Raw genomic sequence first — 22468 nt, forward strand, 5'->3', positions numbered from 1 at the left:
AGAGGTGACAGTCAAAAAGGTTAAAAAGTTCCTCAGTTTTCTAAAGCAACAGAAGAAATCTGCAAAACTCTGTTCCAGGTGCTATCTTCCCAAGGACAAAGTCAATGGTCAACAGTGACTGAGGACTTACCTGTACCACATGCCAATGCCGATGTCCAAGCAAAATGCTTAAACCCTGAGACTCCAAACCACTGTCTGCAAAGGGGCTCTTGCCCCCGCCAGCCTTATGCTCAGAGCGTGCTGAGGAACTCCGGGCACTCTGGGTTTGCGAGGCCTCTCCACAGTTCAAGTACAATCGATCCTCCCCCTGAAGCAGCACCTGCTCCTGGTTACTCTAGATGAGTGAGAAAGGAAGCAGAGGGCAAAGGAGGAAAGCAAACTGAAACAACTCAGTAGCAGGTAACAGAAAACAAGCACTGCCCTGATTTAGTGTTATCATAGGAAATGCACCATGTATCTCAATGTTGATTTTACTCACGGATGACAAGCCTGCATAATGATCTCATGCACTGTTATATTTAGAGGGAACAGGCAACAGTTTAATGATTACTTCCCAGGGCAAACAAAATTTTTGTTAAAGTCTGTTTTATCATAGATGCCAAAATGTGGCCCAGTTTACAACAACTACAGCTGTATCCTCATGATTACTCCAAAAAGGCAACGCTATGAGAGATTTTCCATCTGAAAACTGGACAGTACTCATTATCTACAGTTTACAAATGAGTTCCACATAAAATACCTCATGAACAGTAGCAAGAAAACATACCTGGTCAGTTTGTGCGTGTGTGTTCACCATGTGCCCACATGGCAAGAAGAAGGGGAGGAAGGAATGGGACACCAGATGCCAAGGATCTTTTAAACCATGGGGAGGAGGAGCAGTAGCCCCAGTCTGTGGCCCTGGCTCAGAACAATTCCATATGCACTTGGGTAAATGCTTGGTTAGTGCCAAGGACTGTGCCAGGTTCTGAGGATATTTAGACAGATAAGACAATGGCTCTTCTTAGTGATGATGCCCTGGTTTTCATTTAGAAGGACAGGATTCTCAAATGTGGGCATATTACTCCCTATTTCATCAGACAGAACGGCACCTCAGCCCATCACCTTTCTATGGTAGTCCAAATGTTGTCCTGACATAAAACTCATAAAATTTGCCTTTAAATTATAATTTGGGATGGGGGAGAGGAGGAAGAATTACTCTACTCCTGTTTTTCTGGGTATCCTTATTCTTTAACTACAGTCATGAAGTCTCAGATCCAGGCTACTGTCATATTCTTTCTCAATGTATTGTAATTGTAAATTTTAATTACAAACTGGTTGTACCAAATATTTAAAAACCCGCTGGTGGCAGATCTTAAGGTATGCACTTCTAACATGTAACATACTATTATTATATATTAACAATATATAATATTAATAACATTGTTTAAGATTGATAAAACATGAGTTTATATTACAGTTTGGGGGCAGTGTTTCCCAAAGCAGACTTCTAAGGCATATTTTCTTCAAAGCATTCCTTAAAAATTCATAGTTAAATAAGCTTGGAAACACTGTTTTTCATATACCAGCTCCTGGAGGTTTATGATGCACAGTTAGCATATTAAAGACACTGGAGTCCTATAATAAAGAAATCTCTAGAGCCTTAACTTCTTTATTTCATTTACGTGACAACAGAACTTTTCCTCACCCTGTGTATATGCTACTGATTCTTCTAAGTATTGCCTTGTGGCACACTTTGGGAAATTCTATTTAAATAGAGACTAAATTAAGTTATTCAAGTAAATCTGTAAACACTGCTTTCCCTCAAATTGCTTGTGATCCTATTTAAAAAAAAAGAAAAGCTACTGAGAAGTTAAAATTTTTGTGTAAATTATTAAAAAGAAACACAAGAATCACAAAAAAATATACAAAAGAAGATAATCCACCAATTTTAGGAGAAGAATCTGATAGTCTACTATGAAGGTCACTAAAAATAAACAGTTGTAATTTTAAAAAACTTACCATACAAGGGTTTACAGTGAGTACACTCTTGATAAACTGAAACAGCAGAATGCCAGGCTGTTTAACTATACTCTTGGAGTCAGACTCAATTCCAGTGTTGTGAGCACCAAATCCACTGACTACCCATAGGTGATAGCCTTCTGCACCCCAGCTCTTGGAGAGAAGGGGAAGAAAAATCAGGGCAATAAGGTTATCCTCTCCTAGCTTCAAATATTCAAATCCTGAAACAACCAACAACCATATTAATAAATTCTTTAGCATGACTTCTAAAGGTCGGAAAAACTATGAGAAGCTGACCAGACAAGAATCCTAGCACACCCTCTCCAGTGGAAACCATCATCACTGCTCTCCACGTGAGGAGTCAACGCACTACATACCAATCTTAACCCCAAATCCCAAGGAATGCCAACTGCTCTCTAGAACTTCTCCATTAATTTAATTTAACTGCCTCTCAAATACAAAGAAATTCCTTGCAGAGGAAGACCCACGTGACCTAGCTGAAACTTGACAAAGAAGCACCCAAAAGAGATGCAGTCTTGTACAGAACAGAGAGCCCTCCAATGGAAGCTGCGAGACAAGGTTTTCACTCCAGCCTCGCAGTCACTCTGCTGGAGCACCTTGGCTAAGTTATTTGGTTTTCTCAGGGTATACGTTTCTTCCTTTATAAAATGAGAAGGTTCAAATAAACTCTCCAGGGCCAATTTTAATATTCTGTAACTACATTCCATGACAGTTTTTTAGTTTTTTGTTTTTGTTTTAAAGGTCTCAATCTACAAGGTCAAGAAAAGAGTAGAGGGAAAATAAATTGTTGCTAAATTTCAAAGGCTTCATAGAAGTTTTGCTCTCCCACAATAAAAGTTGAACAATTAACTAAAATGCCGAGATTCTTAGTTTGTGATTAAAATAGCAACTTAGTGAGGCTAATAACACTGGTTATTACATGCCATTCAGAAGCACTGAGGGGCAGTTATAGAAATCATTTGTTCAAAAACTTAAAATATGGAGGTGGAGAGAGACAGTAAATGGGGTCCTTGGTGGTGAAAGACTGGGAACCACTACTCAGGGCAACCACGGTGGTTTCAATTCTCAAGAAACCCAAGATCAGCAAATGCCTCCCTCTGTGGTGCAAGGACGAAAGGTAATGAGTAAGCCTCACAGCCACTGATTTCACAAAGATGGTGCACAGAGGGGCTACAGTAAGAAAATGTTTTTATGTAAAGACAGGGGTTACACCTCACTATTTTCTATAGAAACTCTTAAAAATACGTCATAAATAAAAATATTGTTACAACAGTGACTTTAATTCTCTTGACAGATATCTACAGGAAGTTTTTAAAATATGCTCAAATAATGTCCAAGTCCTCCAGGAAAAACACCCAATGAGCAGTTCACTTTATGTTAAAGGAAGTGTACCTAAGTAACTAGTAGGGTGCTACTGAGTCACGTAAGGAAATGAAGTATGCTTTCGAACAACAAAGGCCTGATCTGAATAGACACAATGTTCACAAAGATGACAGAGACTTGCTAGACTATACACAAGCAACACCAAAAGCAAGTAACTGAAAACTGGGCAGCATGATTTTATCAAAGCAAGAACTGTGTAAGAAGAGTCTGCTGAGATTAAAATAGTTTCGTAATTTTATCAGGCCAAGAGGAAAAAAAGGCAGAAGAAAAATCAAAGTTTCCCACACCATTGAATTTATAGCATATACACACACACACACACACACACACACACATATTTTTTTTTTAAAGTAGGATCCACGCCCAGCGTGGAGCCCAAGGCTGGTCTTGAACTCAAAGACCCTGAGATCGAGACATGAGCTGAGATCAAGGGTTGGACACTTAACCGACTCAGCCACCCAGGCACCCCACTTTATACCAATATTTTATAGAAAGTACTTACCATAGAGCTGATCTTAAGGGGATCTTTTTTGGTACCATCAGACCTATAACTGAAAAAGAGAAACTCGATTTAAAAAAGTCTTCTATTACATATAATATTTGGCTTCAGTTTTTTAAAAACTCAAATTGATTCTGCTCCTTTAAAACAGAAATACATAACAATGCATGATACATGAGACCGCTGGTTGATCGACCAGGTGTATCAGCTTGACGCACAGTCTTTCAGGTCCTGAGTAACTTCTTGACAGGGTCATGCAGTTTGGGCAGGGGTATTCGTTTTGTCAGGACCGAGGTTCAAGAGCAGCATAAGGAGTGGGAGAGAGATCAACCCAACAAGATAATGTAATTTTCCATTTCCTACTAGTTACTTATGTACACGGCTTATTGCTCTTATTAGATCATAAGCTACTTGAAGGCAAAACCGTATCTGATTTAGCCTTGAACTGAACATGCTCCCATAGCCACAACAGGGATTCAACAAACAAACGCATTTTACCGAATGAACAATGAGTTTTAAAAGGATGGATATTCCGAACAAATTAATTCTGAACCTTAAAATTGTTTTGGGATTAAGCATCAAATAAGGTAGAAGGGTAGCTATATGCCACAAAATTTCTGTGTATGTGTATTTTTGGGGAGATAATGGAGTTATTTTATCTAAAACTTGTCTTTATTCACTCACGCAAAATCTCCTCCAAGTGTACAAATCAGCTGGGCTCCAAACACACTCCATAAAGAAAGGCCTCCATTTTCCCAGGTCACTATTACAACACTGTTGTCAGGAGACCATTTGACCAATTTAACAGCTCCTGTTTTGTTCCAAATATCTGTTAAGAAATTGTGAGAAAAGTTAAAAATAAATGATTCCTTCAGAAAAACTTAGTATTTTTACAGTCTATATTTTTTTTAAGTTGAAATCAATAGTAAGACATGTCTGCTTCAAATAATGAGATGAATCCTACTCATTTAAGGTCACATAAAATGAGCAAGGCCATTAGCCTTGACTGAAGCAGAACAAACTCAGCTGCCAAGAGATTTAAAAGAAATGAGAGCCATTTGGGGCCACCATCAGCCCTAATAACTCTAATTGTGTCGTTTTAAAAGTCTTTGGTCAATTCAGTTTCTGTAAAATGGGGATAATGTTCCCCTTGAATGATTCAACGCTAAATGTCAAAGTAGTCTGCAAAGAAGGTGCTTTAAAATGTAAAATAATGTCGTACCACTATCTTCATGCTCCACTGGCAATATTTGAGGGAACCAAGTTAAAATAAATTGAAGTTTAATCTTCTATTAGGATTACGTAGGTACACTCCAGCTTGAGTACTCCAGGTGCTCATATCACCCTTTAATAATTGTTCTTTCAATCCCATCATTTCACTGTGTGGCAAAACCCAAGTTTCCCTACTGCAGAGTTAAATGAAACATGCTACTATTTCCTGTCAGCAATTCAAAACTGGCTATCATATCACTTCCTTTAAAATTCTTTTCACTTGCAGTATTAATACATTTCTGCTATAAAATACAGATTTGGTACACAGGGGAGGTATATAGATTTTAGTCTAGAGAAGATAGGCTTGGTTAACAGAGAGGACTCCCTTCTGCCTAGGTCTGAATCCTCACTTTAGCAATCCCCACCATATGAATAACCATGTTAGTCATGCAGATGAAAAATAAATGGGACTATACATAAGAAACATCATATCTCATCACTATACTTTACACCAGTCCAGTGGAGAAATTTAAAAACAAACAAGGGGGCACCTGGGTGGCTCAGGTCATGAGCCCAGCATTAGGCTTCCTGCTCAGCAGGGAGTCTGCTTTCCCTCTCCATCTGCCTCTCCCCCCACTCGTGCTTGCGCGCACTCTCTCTCAAATAAAATTTAAAAAAATAACAACAAAAATAAAAACAAACCAAGAAATATAAAATCAAACTGAAGTTTACAAAATGAAAGCAATTCCATGTGCAAGAAAAAAAAAATACAGGTATTCGCTATCATAAAAAGATGTTAACGTTAACTGCAAAGGAGAGGTTATAAACACACTGTACCTATTACCCCATGTGAAATATATATACGTATGCACATAATATGCATACCCACTTTCCAAGCATTATGCACATATTAAAATCTAGTTGCAGAGATCTATAATAAAATATTAATGGTGGTAAACCTAATCGTCACGTGTCAGGATTACAGGAAATTTATCTAGGTGGTAACAACCTACGATAGATATAGATTTTGACATAACCTGCATATTGAGAAAAATATTAAAAAGTAACTCGAAGATGTTTTGTTATAGAGCTGAACTTACAAGAAAGAGCTCCAGAAGCCAAAAGAAAACAGAAAACCTAAAGTGAGATTGGTTAGTACCTAGGTGAAAAATAATGAAAAATATGAATTTTTCATTTTTCAATGAAAAATAAACTCTACCACGTGGAAGGTAAAGAAATAGCAAAGGACACTTTCATGTTTTGTCTGTGAATGGAAAATAAAGAATCTCCCCTGAGAATCTGCAACCACAAGTCAGTCCTCACTCTAATTTGTAATTTGTATAATTTGTACGATTCAAAGAAAATTGCACATAGAGAATATAACACAAAGGGTTCCAGACTGATGTAGTACTCCCATGTAACTTGCCATAAACACATACAAATCCTCTTTGGAAGAACTCAAATTCAATTTAGGTCACAAAGCATTCAAACAAATAAGTTTGAAGGAAATTAATTAAGCAGCTCTCAGTAAAAAAAAAAAAAAAAAAAAAAAAAATCCTAAAATATATAAACAAATTCCTGAGAACCCGAACTCAGAAAGAAAGGTTTCATATAGTAAGACTAACAAAGAATATAAAAACCATTTTTTAATACCTAAGAAATAAAAGAATATTGAAACTAGGAGCAGGATGCATACAGATTAGAAAAGAGCTAAGTAAACCCTCTGGAAATAAAAAATACAGTAATTAAAGTGGACAGATTAAGTAGAATATTAAACATAAATGAAGAGAGAATTAGTATACCAGAAGACAGGGAAAAATTTTCTAGAATACAGTCCAGAGAAACAGAAAAATGAAAAATGTTAAAAGGCAGTTTAAGAAACCTGTAAAAAGTACAACCTAAGTCTGATTAGATTTTCAGAAAGAGATTAAATAAGAGTCAATATTTAGAGAGATAATGGTTCAGTATTTTCCGGAACAGTTGGACAATATGGATCCTCAGATCCAGCACACCTGAATCTCAAACAAGATTAAAAAAAAAAAAAAAAAAAAAAAGGAAAAAGAAATTAGAAAATTTTTCACCTTCCAAATCACAGTGAAATCACCCCCAAAGACAAAGAAAAAATCTTAAAAGCAGCTAAAGAGAAAAAAACCCAATCTCCTGAAAAGGAAATACAACTTGACCAGAGTTCCCAACAGCAACAGTGAAACTGGATCATACTTGAACAACTTCAATGTACATATAGTAACTGTCCACCCAAAATTGTATAAAAAGTTGAACCATAATTAAATTACAAGGACAAAATACATACATTTTCAGACCCCACCCCTTCCCCCAAAACAAGTTTATCATCACGAAAAACTTCACTAAAGAAGATTCTGAAGGACAGAAACCTGTCTCAAGTGGAAGGTGTGAGGTGTTAAAAGACATGATGGGGAAGAATCCCGGCGTACACGTGGGTAACACTACGTCAACATCAACAGTCACATAGTTAATGTTTCCTGAGATTTTGACATGAGATACCTTCGCTTCCTCCTTGAGGCGGAGAATTTTATTATTGGATTAGATTAGATGGGTGCCCTCAATTTTTCTGACATTTTTTTCCTGACCCAAACATGAGAGAAGTTTGTATAGTATACAGCAATTATTCTTAATATGGGAGAATATCTAAATTTGGGAGAGGAATAGAACAGTTTGAAAAGGGTCCCAATTACTAATGCACATACAGAACACAGTACAATATCAAATTCATGAGACGTGTAGTAATGAGATTCTACTGCCTCTTAAATGCAATCCTGCAAAGGTCATTGGCTTAAAAACAAATTGATTCATTCATCACATTTGTTAACTATGAGCCTCTCACTAAACTGAACTAGCCTGGTGTAAAGAGATACAGCCTACACTCCTACCTTGAAGCCAGCAGAAAATAAGACCTGTAAGCAGATAAGTTCGATAAAGCATTATCAAAGATAAGAAAGATGTTATATGCAAAATATAACGAGGCACAGGAGGGAATGGTATTCTGTCTAGTTCATAAACTGAGATTTCATTTAAGCTGTATCTTGAAAGACCAATATATATATAGACCCTCCCTACAGAAATATGGGACATTTCAGGTATAGAGAACAACGTGAGACAAGGGCTGACTCTCCAGAATGTGCAAGCAGTTTGGTAAAGTGTCAGACTGCTATGTGCAGGGTATCCGGGGGTTCCATGAGACAATCTTCCAGAGAAATACAGTGATATATCGGATCTGTTGGACACAAGGTAAATTATTTGTTCCAGGTAGTTCACAGTTGCGACATTAGGTTGCAGCTTTCTTTTTCTTTCTTTCTTTCTTTCTTTCTTTCTTTCTTTCTTGAGAGACAGAGATAGTGACAGAGATAGCGAGAGAGAGAGAGAGCACGAGCAGGGCTCGATCCCAGGACCCTGAGATCATGACCCGAGCTGAAGGCAGACACTTAACCAGCTGAGCCACCCAGGCGCCCCGCGGCTATATTTATTTTGATAGATGTTACATCTTTGTGAAAATGGCTTTTTAGGAGTTGCTGCAGAAAAAGTGTCATGTAAAAATCAATGTGGAACAGGAAATGTGGGGGGCTGTACCCAATCTGATTCCGAGGTTTGAGAAAACTGTACAGTGTCCAATAGGCACAGACATCCTATGAGCAAAAAATAGTGTTTAAGAATAAAAAAAATTTTCTTTCTTTCCATTTATGTATATTACTTTTTGAAAATGCTACTAGGATGTAGTAGATCTAACTACTTAATAAACAGAACTTTTGGTATTTCTTTTTTTTTTTTTTTAAAGATTTTATTTATTTATTCGACAGAGATAGAGACAGCCAGCGAGAGAGGGAACACAAGCAGGGGGAGTGGGAGAGGAAGAAGCAGGCTCATAGCGAGGAGCCTGATGTGGGGCTCGATCCCAGAACGCCAGGATCACGCCCTGAGCCGAAGGCAGACACTTAACCGCTGTGCCACCCAGGCGCCCCTTCTTTTTTTTTTAATATTTTTTTATTATATTATGTTAGTCACCACACAGTACATCCCTGGTTTTTGATGTAAAGTTCGACGATTCATTAGTTGTGTATAACACCCAGTGCACCATGCAATATGTGCCCTCCTTACTACCCATCACCGGTCTATCCCATTCCCCCACCCCCCTCCCCTCTGAAGCCCTCAGTTTGTTTCTCAGAGTCCACAGTCTCTCATGCTTCATTCCCCCTTCTGATTACCCCCCCTTCTTTATCCCTTTCTTCTCCTACCGATCATCCTAGTTCTTATGTTCCATAGATGGGAGAAATCATATAATTGTCTTTCTCTGCTTATTTCACTTAGCATTATCTCCTCCAGTGCCGTCCATGTTGTAGCAAATGTTGAGAACTCGTTCTTTCTGATAGCTGAATAATATTCCATTGTATATATGGACCACAACTTCTTAATCCAGTCATCTGTTGAAGGGCATCTCAGTTCCTTCCACGATTTAGCTATTGTGGACAATGCTGCTATGAACATTGGGGTGCATATGGCCCTTCTCTTCACTACGTCTGTATCTTTGGGGTAAATACCCAGTAGTGCAATGGCTGGGTCATAGGGTAGCTCAATTTTTAACTTTTTAAGAGACCTCCACACTGTTTTCCAGAGTGGCTGTACCAACTTGCATTCCCACCAACAATGTAGGAGGGATCCCCTTTCTCCGCATCCTCTCCAGCAATTGTTGTTTCCTGCCTTGTCCATATTTGCCATTCTAACTGGCGTAAGGTGGTATCTTAGTGTGGTTTTGATTTGAATTTCCCTGATGGCTAATGATTTTGAACATTTTTTCATGTGTCTGTTAGCCATTTGTATGTCATCATTGGAAAAGTGTCTGTTCATATCTTCTGCCCATTTTATGATTTGTTTCTTGCGTATTGAGTTTGAGAAGTTCTTTGTACATCTTGGATACCAGTCTTTTACCTGTAGTATCATTTGCAAATATCTTCTCCCATTCCGTGGGCTGCCTCTTAGTTTTTTTGACGGTTTCCTTGGCTGTGCAGAAGCTTTTTATCTTGAGGAAGTCCCACAAGTTTATTTTATCTTTTGTTTCTCTTGCCTTTGGAGATGTGTCATGAAAAAGGTTGCTTTGGCCGATGTTTTTTCCTGCTTTATCAAAGATTAGTTGCCCAAAGAGCCAAGGGTCCATTTCTGGGTTCTCTATTCTGTTCCACTGGTCTATGTGTCTGTTTTTGTGCCAGTACCATGCTGTCTTTGTGATCACAGCTTTACAAAGCTTTACTACAGTACAGCTCGAAATCCAGCATTGTGATGCCCCCAGCTTTGTTTTTCCTTTTCAACAGTTCCTTGGCGATTCGGGGCCTTTTCTTGTTCCATACAAATTTAAGGACTATTTGTTCCAGTTCTTTGAAAAATGTCATTGGTATTTTGATCGGGATAGCATTGAAAGTGTGGTATTTCTTTTAACATAGAGGTACTGTGGTAAAATTATGGAGACACTAAGGGCTGAGTGAACCAAGAAATAATGGCAGAAATATTCAGCAGAAGACCTTACATGCCACCTATGTGGTAGACACTGTTGGTCGGTTAATGCCACATCTATTTCCATCCTTGTTCTCCCTTGCCAACTTCTCCCGTAAAGGCTAGGAAAATCCCAAGGTAGCTAATGAGACATAATTATGGCCAATCAGATATAAGTGGAAGATGGCTGGAGCAGGTAGGAGGTGGGAATGCTTCTGAGAAACCTTTTGCTTTCCTGATTAAAACCAAATATGCCCCGTTTCCTCCTTTCTTCTTGACTCAAATGCAGAAGCAATGCTTGCAGCTCAGAAGCTATCCGAGACCATGAAGGAAAGACCAAATGAAGGCTACCAGCAACTCACCTTTGGATTTCTTGCTAGTAGAGATAATAAATCCTATTTAAGCCACAATAACTTGGGTTTTCGGTTAGTTTTGATCAAAAGCATTTCCAATGGCAAAGACCTTAGACTTAATCCTATGAGGGTCCACTCAAGATTCACGAAGTGGGGGCGCCTGGATGGCACAGTGGTTAAGCGTCTGCCTTCGGCTCAGGGCGTGATCCCGGCGTTATGGGATCGAGCCCCACATCAGGCTCCTCCGCTATGAGCCTGCTTCTTCCTCTCCCACTCCCCCTACTTGTGTTCCCTCTCTCTCTGGCTGTCTCTATCTCTGTCAAATAAATAAATAAAAATCTTTAAAAAAAAAAAAAGATTCATGAAGGGGTTCAGAAAGAGACTGTTTTGTTTACTGCTGTGTATCCACCAGGTAGAGCAGTGTCTGGCCTACATTAGGTATTTGGTAAGTCTTTGCTGAACGAATAAATTGAATCGGAAGGCATAAAATCACAAAGGCAATGAAATCAGATAAGAGACTACAGCAGAGTCTAGAGAAAGTCTATAAAGGCTAAAACCAAGTGAGGACACAGAGGACTAAGTCAAACAATATAAGGAGGATCCTTAGGGGCCTTTTTAGGTACTAGGAAATCCCTGGGGCATACAAAATACAGTGGCATGTTTTAACTGTATTTGACCTACAGCCTGCATCATTTAAAATCCACAATCACTACACATACCATTACCTGCACGTTAAAAATTAAAAAGAAGAAGAAATAAAAAAGGACTCACCAGGATACTGTTTTGCTGTTAGCTCTAGTTTATGAGACAGTAGCATAGCTCCAGTGGTGTTATCTATTGTATAAACCTGTACAGAACCACTGCGAAAAACAAATAAGCTTTTAATGAAGAAAGATAAAATACAAACATAGAAAGCATTACTATGGAACTGTTATGTTCTGCTGGTAAGAGCACAAACTAAACCAAAACCATTTTGTAAATGATTTGCAGTCTCATAAATTTGCATATTTGTTATCCAGTAAAATGTTCCCTCTATATCCTTGTCTGTTATCAAAAGGCATGCACAATGTTCGTTCTAGTATTGTGTATAAATCAAAACAATGGAAGCAACCTGAATGTCCAGCAAGAGAAAGGAAGCATCAACTGTGGTACACTCATATAGTAGTCTAGCTACAGCACTGACAGGACTTTAGTCACATGCATTAAAATAGATAGCCAGTATGTATATATGTAGTATAATACTGTTTCTATTCAGTCAAAAACATTCGAAACACAGTAAATACATTTGTGGTAAAAAAGCAAATAAGAGCTAATGGACACACCATCTCTGGTGGAGAAGGGGGGGGATATTAAAGAAGAGGGGGAAGCAGAGGGCTGCGTCCACCCTGGTAATGTGCCATTTCTCATGCTGAATGGTAATTTATACAGATTTTCATTTTATTATGTTTTCTATCCAATATCATTTTTTTGTATCTACACACATGATATATGTTATTTTGTGAACATGGTATACACAATGATTTCATTTAAGAAATCTTAAGGGCCAAATTTAGGAAGGGCCAGAAACCAAAACTAAAACTTTGTAATACTGCTTCTAAGCTACATTTCAAAATTGACATATAATGATCATAAAAAATACCATTTTTGTTTATGGAACTATTTTCAGATCAAAAATTTAACACAAATGTTGTTCTGACCCACATCCGGCCAGGTCAGCTCTTCCCAAGGATCAGGACTGGGACTCAATAAAACACCTGCACTAAGAGGCCACTTGAACTTATCCCACAGCTCACTGATCCTGTGTTTTTCAATCTTTTTCTTCTCTGTTTCATTCGGGATAATTTCTCTTGCTATGTTCCTCAAGTTTATTATTCTTTTCTTCTACGTTTGATTTGGATCTTTTTTTTGTATCTTCCATATTTAATACTCAAGAGAGACCCTCTCCAGCTCTCTGGAGTTCCTTCTTTGTGCCACTCTGTTATATCTGGCTGTCTGTCCTGACTCCAGCTGCTTTGGTCTCCCCAGATTTCACTCCCCTTCACTTCATAACTCAACTTAGGCAATCTGCCAGGTTCTGTCTCCCCAGCCTCAAGCTGCGACCTGGAAACTCTCTCAAAGTAATTAAAGCTGAGACATTTGTAGAGTTTTATTTGCTTCCCATCTTTCAGGGACCAATGTCCTCTGTTGCCTGATGTTCTAGGTCTCGAACTCATATTGTCTTATGCTTTCATCTTTTCGTCCATTTTCTCCCCGACGTGGGAGAGGGAATCTGATCTGTTATTCCATCTTAATCAGAAGACAAATGCCTGGGAATAGATTATCTTTCCAGACTACCTGTCCAATTAGACACTTCGTTGAAAGACAGCACTAAGTAACTAGCAGGTATGTACTTGTTTCTGCTCTGCACCTGACAACTGTTGAGTGGGAATTCTGGGTTGCTGAGCTCTAACAGGTCAGTAAGGAAAGGCCAATATTTCTAATACAAGAAATAGGTGCTAAGTCAAACTTTAAAAAGACTGACAACTAATCTTTTATATATTCTATAATGCCTATATTGTTTAAATTACTTTTATTTCCATTTCTCATTAACCCATTATAAGAGAAAAATATTTCTTCATGCATAAGACACTATTCACTAATTTCAAAGCAAAAAAGATCTCTCTATAATAAAGATATGGCTATAATCACAAGTGACCACTAATTAGTACCACTAATACAAGAACAACTTAACAGTATTGCTACCTGGTGCCACAGCAAGTACACAACATCACATGATAAAAATGTTTAATCAGCATCTAGACAAACCTTTTTTTTTTTTTAAGATTTTATTTATTTGATTCAGAGAGAGACACACAGAGAATGACAGCGATAGTGAGAAAGAGCAGGAGCAGAGAGGAGAGGGAGAAGCAGACTCTCTGCTGAGCAGGGAGCCCAAGGGGGTACTCGATCCCAGGAGATGCAGGTTGTCAGACTGATCCCCTTGCAAACTGGCATCTTAGAAAAAAGTCACCTACAGAACTCAAAGGATACCAGCTACAGCTGAGTGTTCAGGGCAATTAATCCTGATAAGGGCTGGAAGACCAGAGCTAGAAGCCACTGGTCTGTTATGTCACACAGCTACAATCACAAACCTTCCACCCCAACCCTGGGCTACACACACACACACACACACACACACACACACACACACGGCTGGTACTCTCCCAACTGATGAGAAGTGGGATGACAGAGGCTGAAGGCCGAGATTCTACTTCACTGCCCAGGCAAAAGGTGAGAGTACCTCTCGTGGGCTCCACCATCTGGCCCTAGGAGCCCTGCAAGTGCCACCCTGACTGCAGGCTGTGAGGTGCGGTGTGCCCCGCTGCCCCTGTCAGATGCTCATGCGAGAGTGTCCTAATCATCTGACTGGACTGGCTCAACAAGAACCAGCTTCAAGGTTCCAGTCATGACAAGTGTAGAGGAACGAACTAAAAGCCACTATGAGGAAATGAGACACATCTAGAATGCAGGACATTCTATAAGCAACTGGCCTGAACACTTAAGAAGTTAATGTCGTCAAAAACTAGGGATGTACTGTATGGTGACTAACCTAACATAATAAAAAATTATTATTAAAAAAAAGTTAATGTGAAAATAAGAAAAAAGGTGTATGGGTTGTTACAGGAAAAAGGTGAATAAAGGGAAACAAAAACCAAATACAAATCATTAATTCTGATGGACTCTGGTTAAAACAAGGATCTATAAAAGAAATTATGGTGACAACTGGGTTAATCTGAATATGGACTGAGAATTAGATCTTATTTGGAATTAATCATTAATTTTCTCATGATGACCAAGATACTGAGTTATTACATAAGAAAATGTTCCCCTTTTTTTTGGAAACCAAGAAACAATGTAAATGACTGTTAAACAGCAAATCAGATAAATTATGATACCTTCACATACTGGAACATTATAAACCAATCAAAAAATGATTTTCACTACTGGCAAAGAGCATGGATAAATTTCACACTGCTGACTCAAAGAAGCAAGACCCAAAACATTTAGAATATGATTCTATTCCCGTAAAGTTCAAAATCAGGTAAAACTAAATTATGCTCTTTAGGAACGCATGCAGGGGTGGTAAAACTATAAAGACAAGGAAATGATCGTCACAAAGACAAAACATTGGTTACTTTCAACTGTGTTGGGGAGATGGGAGTTGCAATTAAGGAAGCAGGGGGGCTGAAACTTTGATCAGCTCCCTCTATTTCTTAACCCAGTTGTGAACAGATGGGTGTCTGTATTATACTTATTTGTAAAGCTGAATATCTGGACTATGCACTTTTCTGTAAGTTCATTTTTATTTTACAATATGAAAGTTAAAAGGATATTATAAATTTTAAGCCAATTTATTTGACAGTAATATGAAAGATACCATTTCCTAGAAAAATATAACATGCCAAAATGACTTAGGAAAAGAGAAAATCTAAACCTTAAATCTACTTTTAAAACTGAAAAAACCAGTATTTTAAAACTAAAAAATGAGTAATCCAAAAATTCCCACAAAGAAAATTCTAGGCTTAGACAGCCTCATTGACAATTTCAAGCACACACTCAAAGATAAACAGAGAAAAACAGGAATAGGTCCTTCAATTTGCTTTATGACATAAGCATAACCTTGGTTAATTAGCAGAGTAAGAAAAAAAATTATAAGCAAAATGTGCTAATAAACATAGATTTAAAAACTCTAAACAAAATGTGACCAAATCAAATCCATAGATATGAAAAAAATTTACTTTTCCTTCTTTCTTATAATAAGCTAAATTTACTTCTATATTTATCTCCTGAGAAGCAGTGTGTTAGATTTACCACTTCACAGATTACCGAGTGTAAAGAATGTGATGATTTATAACGTGTATTATTTACACTAATCAAAAAATGGTGATACTCAACTTCATGTAGCTAGAGATGATACCACATGGATGTTCTACAGAACCACTAAGTGTCATTTTGAGGGCAAAATGAAATTTCATATTTAAGAGAGTTCTGAAGGCCAAAAAAGCACTATACATACTGTAAGGCATTACTATTAAGATTCTAATATAATCTTTTTACTTGAGCTAAAATATAAGCTCGACCAAGTCAGGTATTTTACTCTTTGCTAACATATCACAAGTACTTAGAATTGTGCCCGGTGCATGGGAGACACAGAGATATTTGTTGAATGAATAATCTGTACATTCAATTTTACTTCTAAAGCCTGCATTGTCAGAATTAAAACAAGAAATTGATCTTATGTGTGAGCTTTAAATTTGCTCATTAAGGCACATCCACAAATTCAAAGGCAATGTCAACACCAATGTCTTAAAAAGAAAGGATTTTTTTTCTTTCAAGATTTTACTTAAATTCTACTTAGTTAACATACAGTGTAGTATTAGTTTCCGGGGTAGAATTCAGTGATTCATCAGTTGCATACAACGCCCAGTGCTCATCACAAGTGCCCTCCTTAATGCCCACCACCTGTCTAGCCTATCCCCCCACCAACCTCCCCTCCAGCAACCCTCAGTTCGTTCCCTATTGTTAAGAATCTCTTAACAGTTTGCCTCCCTCTGTTTTTAACTTATTTTTCCTTCTCTCCCCTATGTTCATATGTTTTGTTTCTTAAATTCCACGAGTGAAATGATATGGTATTTGTTGGGGGCACCTGGGTGCCTCTCTCTGTTGGTTAAGTGTCTGACTTCAGCTCAGGTCATGGTCTCAGAGTCCTGGGACTAAGCTCTGTGCCCGCTCAGCAGGGAGTCTGCTTGTCCCTCTCCCTTTGCCCCTCCCCCCTGCTTGAGCTCTTTCTCTTTCAAATAAATGAAATCTTTTTTTTTAAAAAGACCTCATATGGTATTTGTCTTTCTCTGACTTATTTTGCTTAGCATAATACACTCTAGTTCCATCTACATCATTGCAAATGGCAAGATTTCATTCTTCTTGATGGCTGAGTAATATTCCATTGCATACATATACCACCTCTTCTTTATCCATTCATCAGTTGATGGACATCTGGGTTATCTCCATGTTTTGGCTATTGTGGACAATGCTGCTATAAACATTGGGGTGCATGTGCCCTCTTCGAATCAGCATTTTTGTATACTTCAGATAAATATTAGACGTGCAATTACTAAGTCATGGGCTAGTTCTGTTTTTAACTTAAGGAAACTCCATACTGTTTCCCAGAGTGGATGCACCACTTTGCATTCCCATCAACATTGTGCATTGTGAGAGGGTTCCCCTTTCTCCACATCCTCACCTTCCCCACATCCTCACCAACATCTATTGTCTCCTGAGTTGTTCATTTTAGCCACTCTGACCCATCTGAGATGGTATCTCATTGTGGTTTTGTTTTGTATTTCTCTGATAATGAGTGATATCGAGCATTTCTTCATGTGTCTGTAAGGTCTTCTTTGCAAAAATGTCTGTTCATGTTTTCTGCCCATTTCTTAACTGGATTTTTTATTTTTTGAGTGTTGAGTTTAAGTTCTTTATAGATTTTGGACACTAGCCAGAACAAAGGATTATTTTATTTATTTTTAAAGATACTTATTTACTTATTTGTCAGACAGAGAAACAGAGAGCACAAGCAGGGGGAGGAGTGGCAGACAGAGGGAGAAGCAGGCCCCCTGCTAAGCAGGGAGCCCGACGTGGGACTCGATCCCAGGACCTGAAGGCAGACACCTAATCGACTGAGCCACCCAGGTGTCCCAAGAAAGGATTATTTTAAAAAAAGAAAAATATCTTTCTGATTTTCTTTTAAATAATAAGGAACTTAAATTTAGTCTGACTTAATCTTTCTAACTTGTAACTCAAGTTACAAGTTCCTACTACTGAAAAGTTCACCTTTAAAGCTTACCTTTAAAACACTCAATAACCTAAATTTGCCCTTTAGATCTATTTGCTTCAATCTAATAAAATGCTTTCAGATTTTATATTAAGGCTGATTCCTAAATTATGATAGGCATGAACAAGTTTACAAGTATGTTTAGAACATTTTATGTTTAAAAAATATATTAAAATGAAGAAGTCTCTATCAATTACCTTGCACAACCAAATGCCATGAGTCGGTACTTGTTATTTACTGCTACACAAGTTCCATCAACAACATCTTGTGGCCAAACTCCATGAAGCTGCTATAATAAAGAAAAATAAGGAAGAAAAACAAACATACAGTTTCATTCAGCAAGTTAAGCTTTCAATAAAAGAAAAAATTATTACACTTATATGCAATTTTGACTACAGAAAACAGAATAGATTTCAGCTCCACTGTCTGTTTTTATTTGTCAAATCAAGGACGTCTCAGATTATAAATTCTAAGGCAAAGGTCATCATGACTATTAGTTTAATAAGCACAAAAACATAGCACACTACAATATAGCACTTTATTTTTGGATGATCGCAACAGTAAACACTAGAAGATCCAATATAATTACAGCTCTGTTTAAAACATAATACTATGGATTTTATTTAATTCCCAAATGAGCTATATAATCAATTACCTAAACATGGCATTTTGCTTCCTTTTATGTAGGAATTTTATTTTGCAATTTTAACAATAAAACTACAAACTATTTTACATAACAAAAAAGTGGTAGAGACAGCATTGAGCATTATTTACCTGGACCACTGCTTAGATTAAAATTAACTGATTTCTGTAACTAGTATTTTCCAGGTGCCCACTATTCACCCAGCACTGCTCTAGGTGCTGAGGATGTGGCAGGTGGTCAAACACACCACAGTCCTTGCCTTCTATTTGTTAGGAGGCTGTTAAGTTAAAAAAAAAAATTGTACAGTATATTGGAGATTGCTAAATACTACAGAAAAAAAAAATAAAGCAATTATAGGAAACAGATTATGGGAGAAGGATACAATATTAAACAGTTTTCCCCATGCAGGTGCATTGTGAGCAAAGTATTCAAGATGTACCAAGTACAAAGGTCGTACTGTCGTAGTATTTCTGGCATGTTCTAAGTACATCAAAGAAGCCTATGCAGACGGAATGGAGCACAGGGAGGGAAGGAGTAGTAGTAGTGGATGAGGTAGCAGATGTAAAAGGAGGCCAAATTTATAGGGCTTTGAAAGTTACTATAAAAACTTCTTTGGCTTTTTGTCTAATTTATATATTTATATATAGGGAGTCACTGGAGTATCTTTAATTTTTAAAAAGTTTTCCATTATGAATAGTAACACATTAGAGAAGAATACAAAAATATATATATACATCTCAATAATATCACAAAGTAAACACTTGTGGAATCAGCTAGCACTCACACCAAGAATTCTCAGTATCGAAAAGCCCCCCAACAGTGTCCCTCCTGATCCAAACACCCTCACCCTGCCACAGAAGTAAACCAATATCCAGACTTAATTGGTAATCACTTCCTTCTTTTCCTTTAGACCACGAATATGCATCCATTTAAACTCTAATTTAGAATGGCCCATGTTTTTATTTTTGACCTGACATAAAATAAAATCGTAACACATGTTCTTTTGTGTCTAGTTGCTTTCACTCAGCACATTTGTGAGACCCACCCAAGTCCCCGCGTACAGCCCTGCTGTTTATGCTCACTGTAGCCCCACACAATGGGCTTAGCTCACCGGGCCTCCGCCCCCCCCCCAGCCTCCGCCCCCCCCCCCCCACCTTCCGTGGTGATTCTTTGCAGTCTTATTAGCTTTCCAAAGCCTTCGGGCACATTTAAAAAATTTTTTCTCCGGCTTTTCTAATTGTCTTCAGTAGGTTTTGTCCTAATTATCCAGTCCTACTAGAGGGTTCTGAGCACAGGAGTCACATAATCTGACATATTTTAATACATCTGTTAAATGCATCAAAAACGCCAAACAAAATTTTTACAAATCACTTAAATAATGCCTAATATAAACATGTCATTAGTTTATTTCCCAATTACCAGTAATATATGTATGTATTCTCCTAATTTGTATTTTCTGATTTAACAATGTCCATCTGCTTTTATTTTTTAAATTCTTAATTTACTGGAAAATTTTCTTTGACCAAATACTAACAAAAATGATAATAGCTATGGGGCGCCTGGGTGTCTCAATTGGTTAAGCAACTGCTTTGGCTCAGGTCATGATCCCAGGGTCCTGGGACTGAGCCCCACATCGGGCTCCCTGCTCAGAGGGGAGTCTGCTTCTCCCTTCAACTACAGCTCCCCCCTGCTTGTGCATGTAAGCATGCACTCTCTGACAAAGAAAATCTTTTTTAAAAAAATGATAAAAGCTGATACTCAGAAATGAGTCACTTTTTCAGCTCTAAAATTGTTTTCAATAAAAACATTTAAATCCCAAACATAATTACAAATATACCTTGAAAAAAATTAAATTCTTCAAAAGCTTATTTTTATTCTTATATATTGACATGTTACCACGAATGTACTATTTAATACTTTACTATGTGAATAAAGATGATAATGAAAAACAGTTTTAGGAATATTAAAGCTGACACTATGTAGCAAACAATATGCCTTTAAAAACTTAAAATCTTGGGCACCTGGGTGGCTCAGCTGGTTAAGCTGGTTGAGCGTCTGCCTTCGGCTCAGGTCATGATCTAGGGGTCTTGAGATCGAGCCCCATGTAGAGCTCCCTGCTCAACGGGGAGCTTGCTTCTCCCTCTCTCCCTCCCCCTCCCCCTGCTGGTGCTTTCTTTCTGTCTCAAATAAATAAAATTTAAAAAAACTTAAAATCTTTTCCAGTTAAAGAGAGCAGACTGAATATGAACATTTAGCTTCTCTGACTCTTAATAAAGCCCCAACTTTTCCAACAGAAAAGATCTTTTTCAACAGCATGAACTGACAAGGACAACGAATGGGAGGAGGAAGTATCATTAAATTTTAAAAGCTAGGTAGCATATAGGTGAGTAGCATCCTTAACCTGCGTTAAGAGTGCTGAGAAACAGCTAAATTTACATTGTAGGTGCACAAAAGGCTTGAGGATTTAGATTTCTCAGAAAGACTGAACTAAAAGGAGTAGGACTTCCAGTCTTTTAAAGCCTGTTGAAGCATCAGCTGGGTGTTCTCATAATATCTTCCCAATCTGAGCTGCTAAGAAATACCCCACCTTCACTCCAACAGAAAACTGTAGATTTTTCTTTGGAGAAAAACAAAATAAAAAACCCTGGTGGTCTCTGGACCACACTGAGAACATAGATAAGCAAATTCAGACCATCTAATTTAACACTTCCATAACTTAAAACCCAGAACACTGGGCCAGCCAGGTATATATTCTCTGGAAAGAACTGCAGGACTCTCCTCCAATGAGCACTGGATACAGAGAGGGGAGGAAAGGAAACAATCCAGTTAGCTCCCCTTATGGGGAAGATTAGGGTCAACCAAACCCACCAAAATCCACACAGCTTTCAGTGAATCCAAATTTTTACTTTGGGTCTCTGTCACAGCAACCAAATTCATATATTAACTAATCCTATATTAATTAACCAACCATTAACTATGAAAATATCACATACAAATAAAGGAATGAAGGAAATCCTCAGGTGATGGATGATGGAAAACCAAAAGTACAACTGTGTTAAAGGTACAGTGAGCAAGCAGTCCAGTTTGGAGCAAGCCAGAAAGTTCCAAAAGAAATTTCTTCAAGAAGATGAAACAAATAGAACATCTAATGTGTTTGAAAGAATTGAGAGGATATTTACACAAACCGCAGTTTGGGGTTAGTTAGTGGTAAGTACATAAAAAATAAACAATTATTAATTCCCAGTAGGAAGAGAAATGTGCAGGAAAGAAAAAATAAAACATATCACATGGCTCAGGTGTCTAGGGTGTATACAGCAGTAACAGTATAAACAATGAATAGTAATTAATCAAAATCACAATAACTTTACTAGGAAGATAGGAAGACTATGAGTGTGGTAGCAACAGGGAAGCAAATGGTCTTTTCCCACAGCAGGAAGTCAATAAACAGCCTAAAAACTAAAAATTAAAGAAAATACTTGGGGTAGTGACGATAAATAACAAAATAACCAGTAAAGAAAAATAAAGTGGTTGCCCCTGAGAATGGAAACTGGGTGTGAAGAGAGCAGGAAACAGGGAAGGGAACTATAATTTTTCTTCAACATATCTAATAGAATTGTCTACTTATATTATTTTTAAGTATTATATATATTACTTTGATTTAAAAAATTAGTTAACAAGAACCCTAAAATCTTAAATAAGGAAAGTAGGGGAGGGACTTAACAAAAATTAAAATTAACAAATGTAAAATAAAGAAAATAAATATTCCATAGTAAAAGTCTTACCTCTGCAGTAAATCTACTCGACACTGGTGTAATAAATCCAATTTTACCATCATTAAACACAACAGCAAACCCATCAAGCGTGGCACAGTATTCCATGTCTCTGATGTGCACATCTGCAAAACCCAGGAATGAACCTGCTGGTGAAAACATAAGTACATGAGATGTGAATATAGTAAATAATGCCCTCACATT

General features: G+C 37.6%; 1 protein-coding gene across 7 annotated transcripts in view; it reads right to left on the reverse strand.

The window, feature by feature from the left end:
• The window catches only part of RIC1 (RIC1 homolog, RAB6A GEF complex partner 1), a 144027-nt gene that overhangs the window by 37005 nt on the left and 84554 nt on the right, over positions 1-22468 (reverse strand). For 5 of the 7 annotated variants that reach the window (XM_048218389.2, XM_048218388.2, XM_048218387.2 and 2 more), the window contains 7 exons: positions 22277-22413; positions 18049-18140; positions 11755-11843; positions 4586-4730; positions 3905-3953; positions 1999-2151; positions 131-334 (listed from right to left, as the gene is read on the reverse strand). In XM_048218389.2, the coding sequence (XP_048074346.1) occupies positions 131-334; positions 1999-2151; positions 3905-3953; positions 4586-4730; positions 11755-11843; positions 18049-18140; positions 22277-22413 (869 nt within the window). The remainder of the gene's footprint in view (positions 1-130; positions 335-1998; positions 2152-3904; positions 3954-4585; positions 4731-11754; positions 11844-18048; positions 18141-22276; positions 22414-22468) is intronic. The other 2 variants (XM_048218390.2, XM_057305636.1) reach the window with 2 other exon arrangements.

The sequence above is a fragment of the Ursus arctos genome, unplaced genomic scaffold (genome assembly GCF_023065955.2).
Source record: "Ursus arctos isolate Adak ecotype North America unplaced genomic scaffold, UrsArc2.0 scaffold_33, whole genome shotgun sequence".
Classification (NCBI taxonomy): Eukaryota; Metazoa; Chordata; class Mammalia; order Carnivora; family Ursidae; genus Ursus; species Ursus arctos.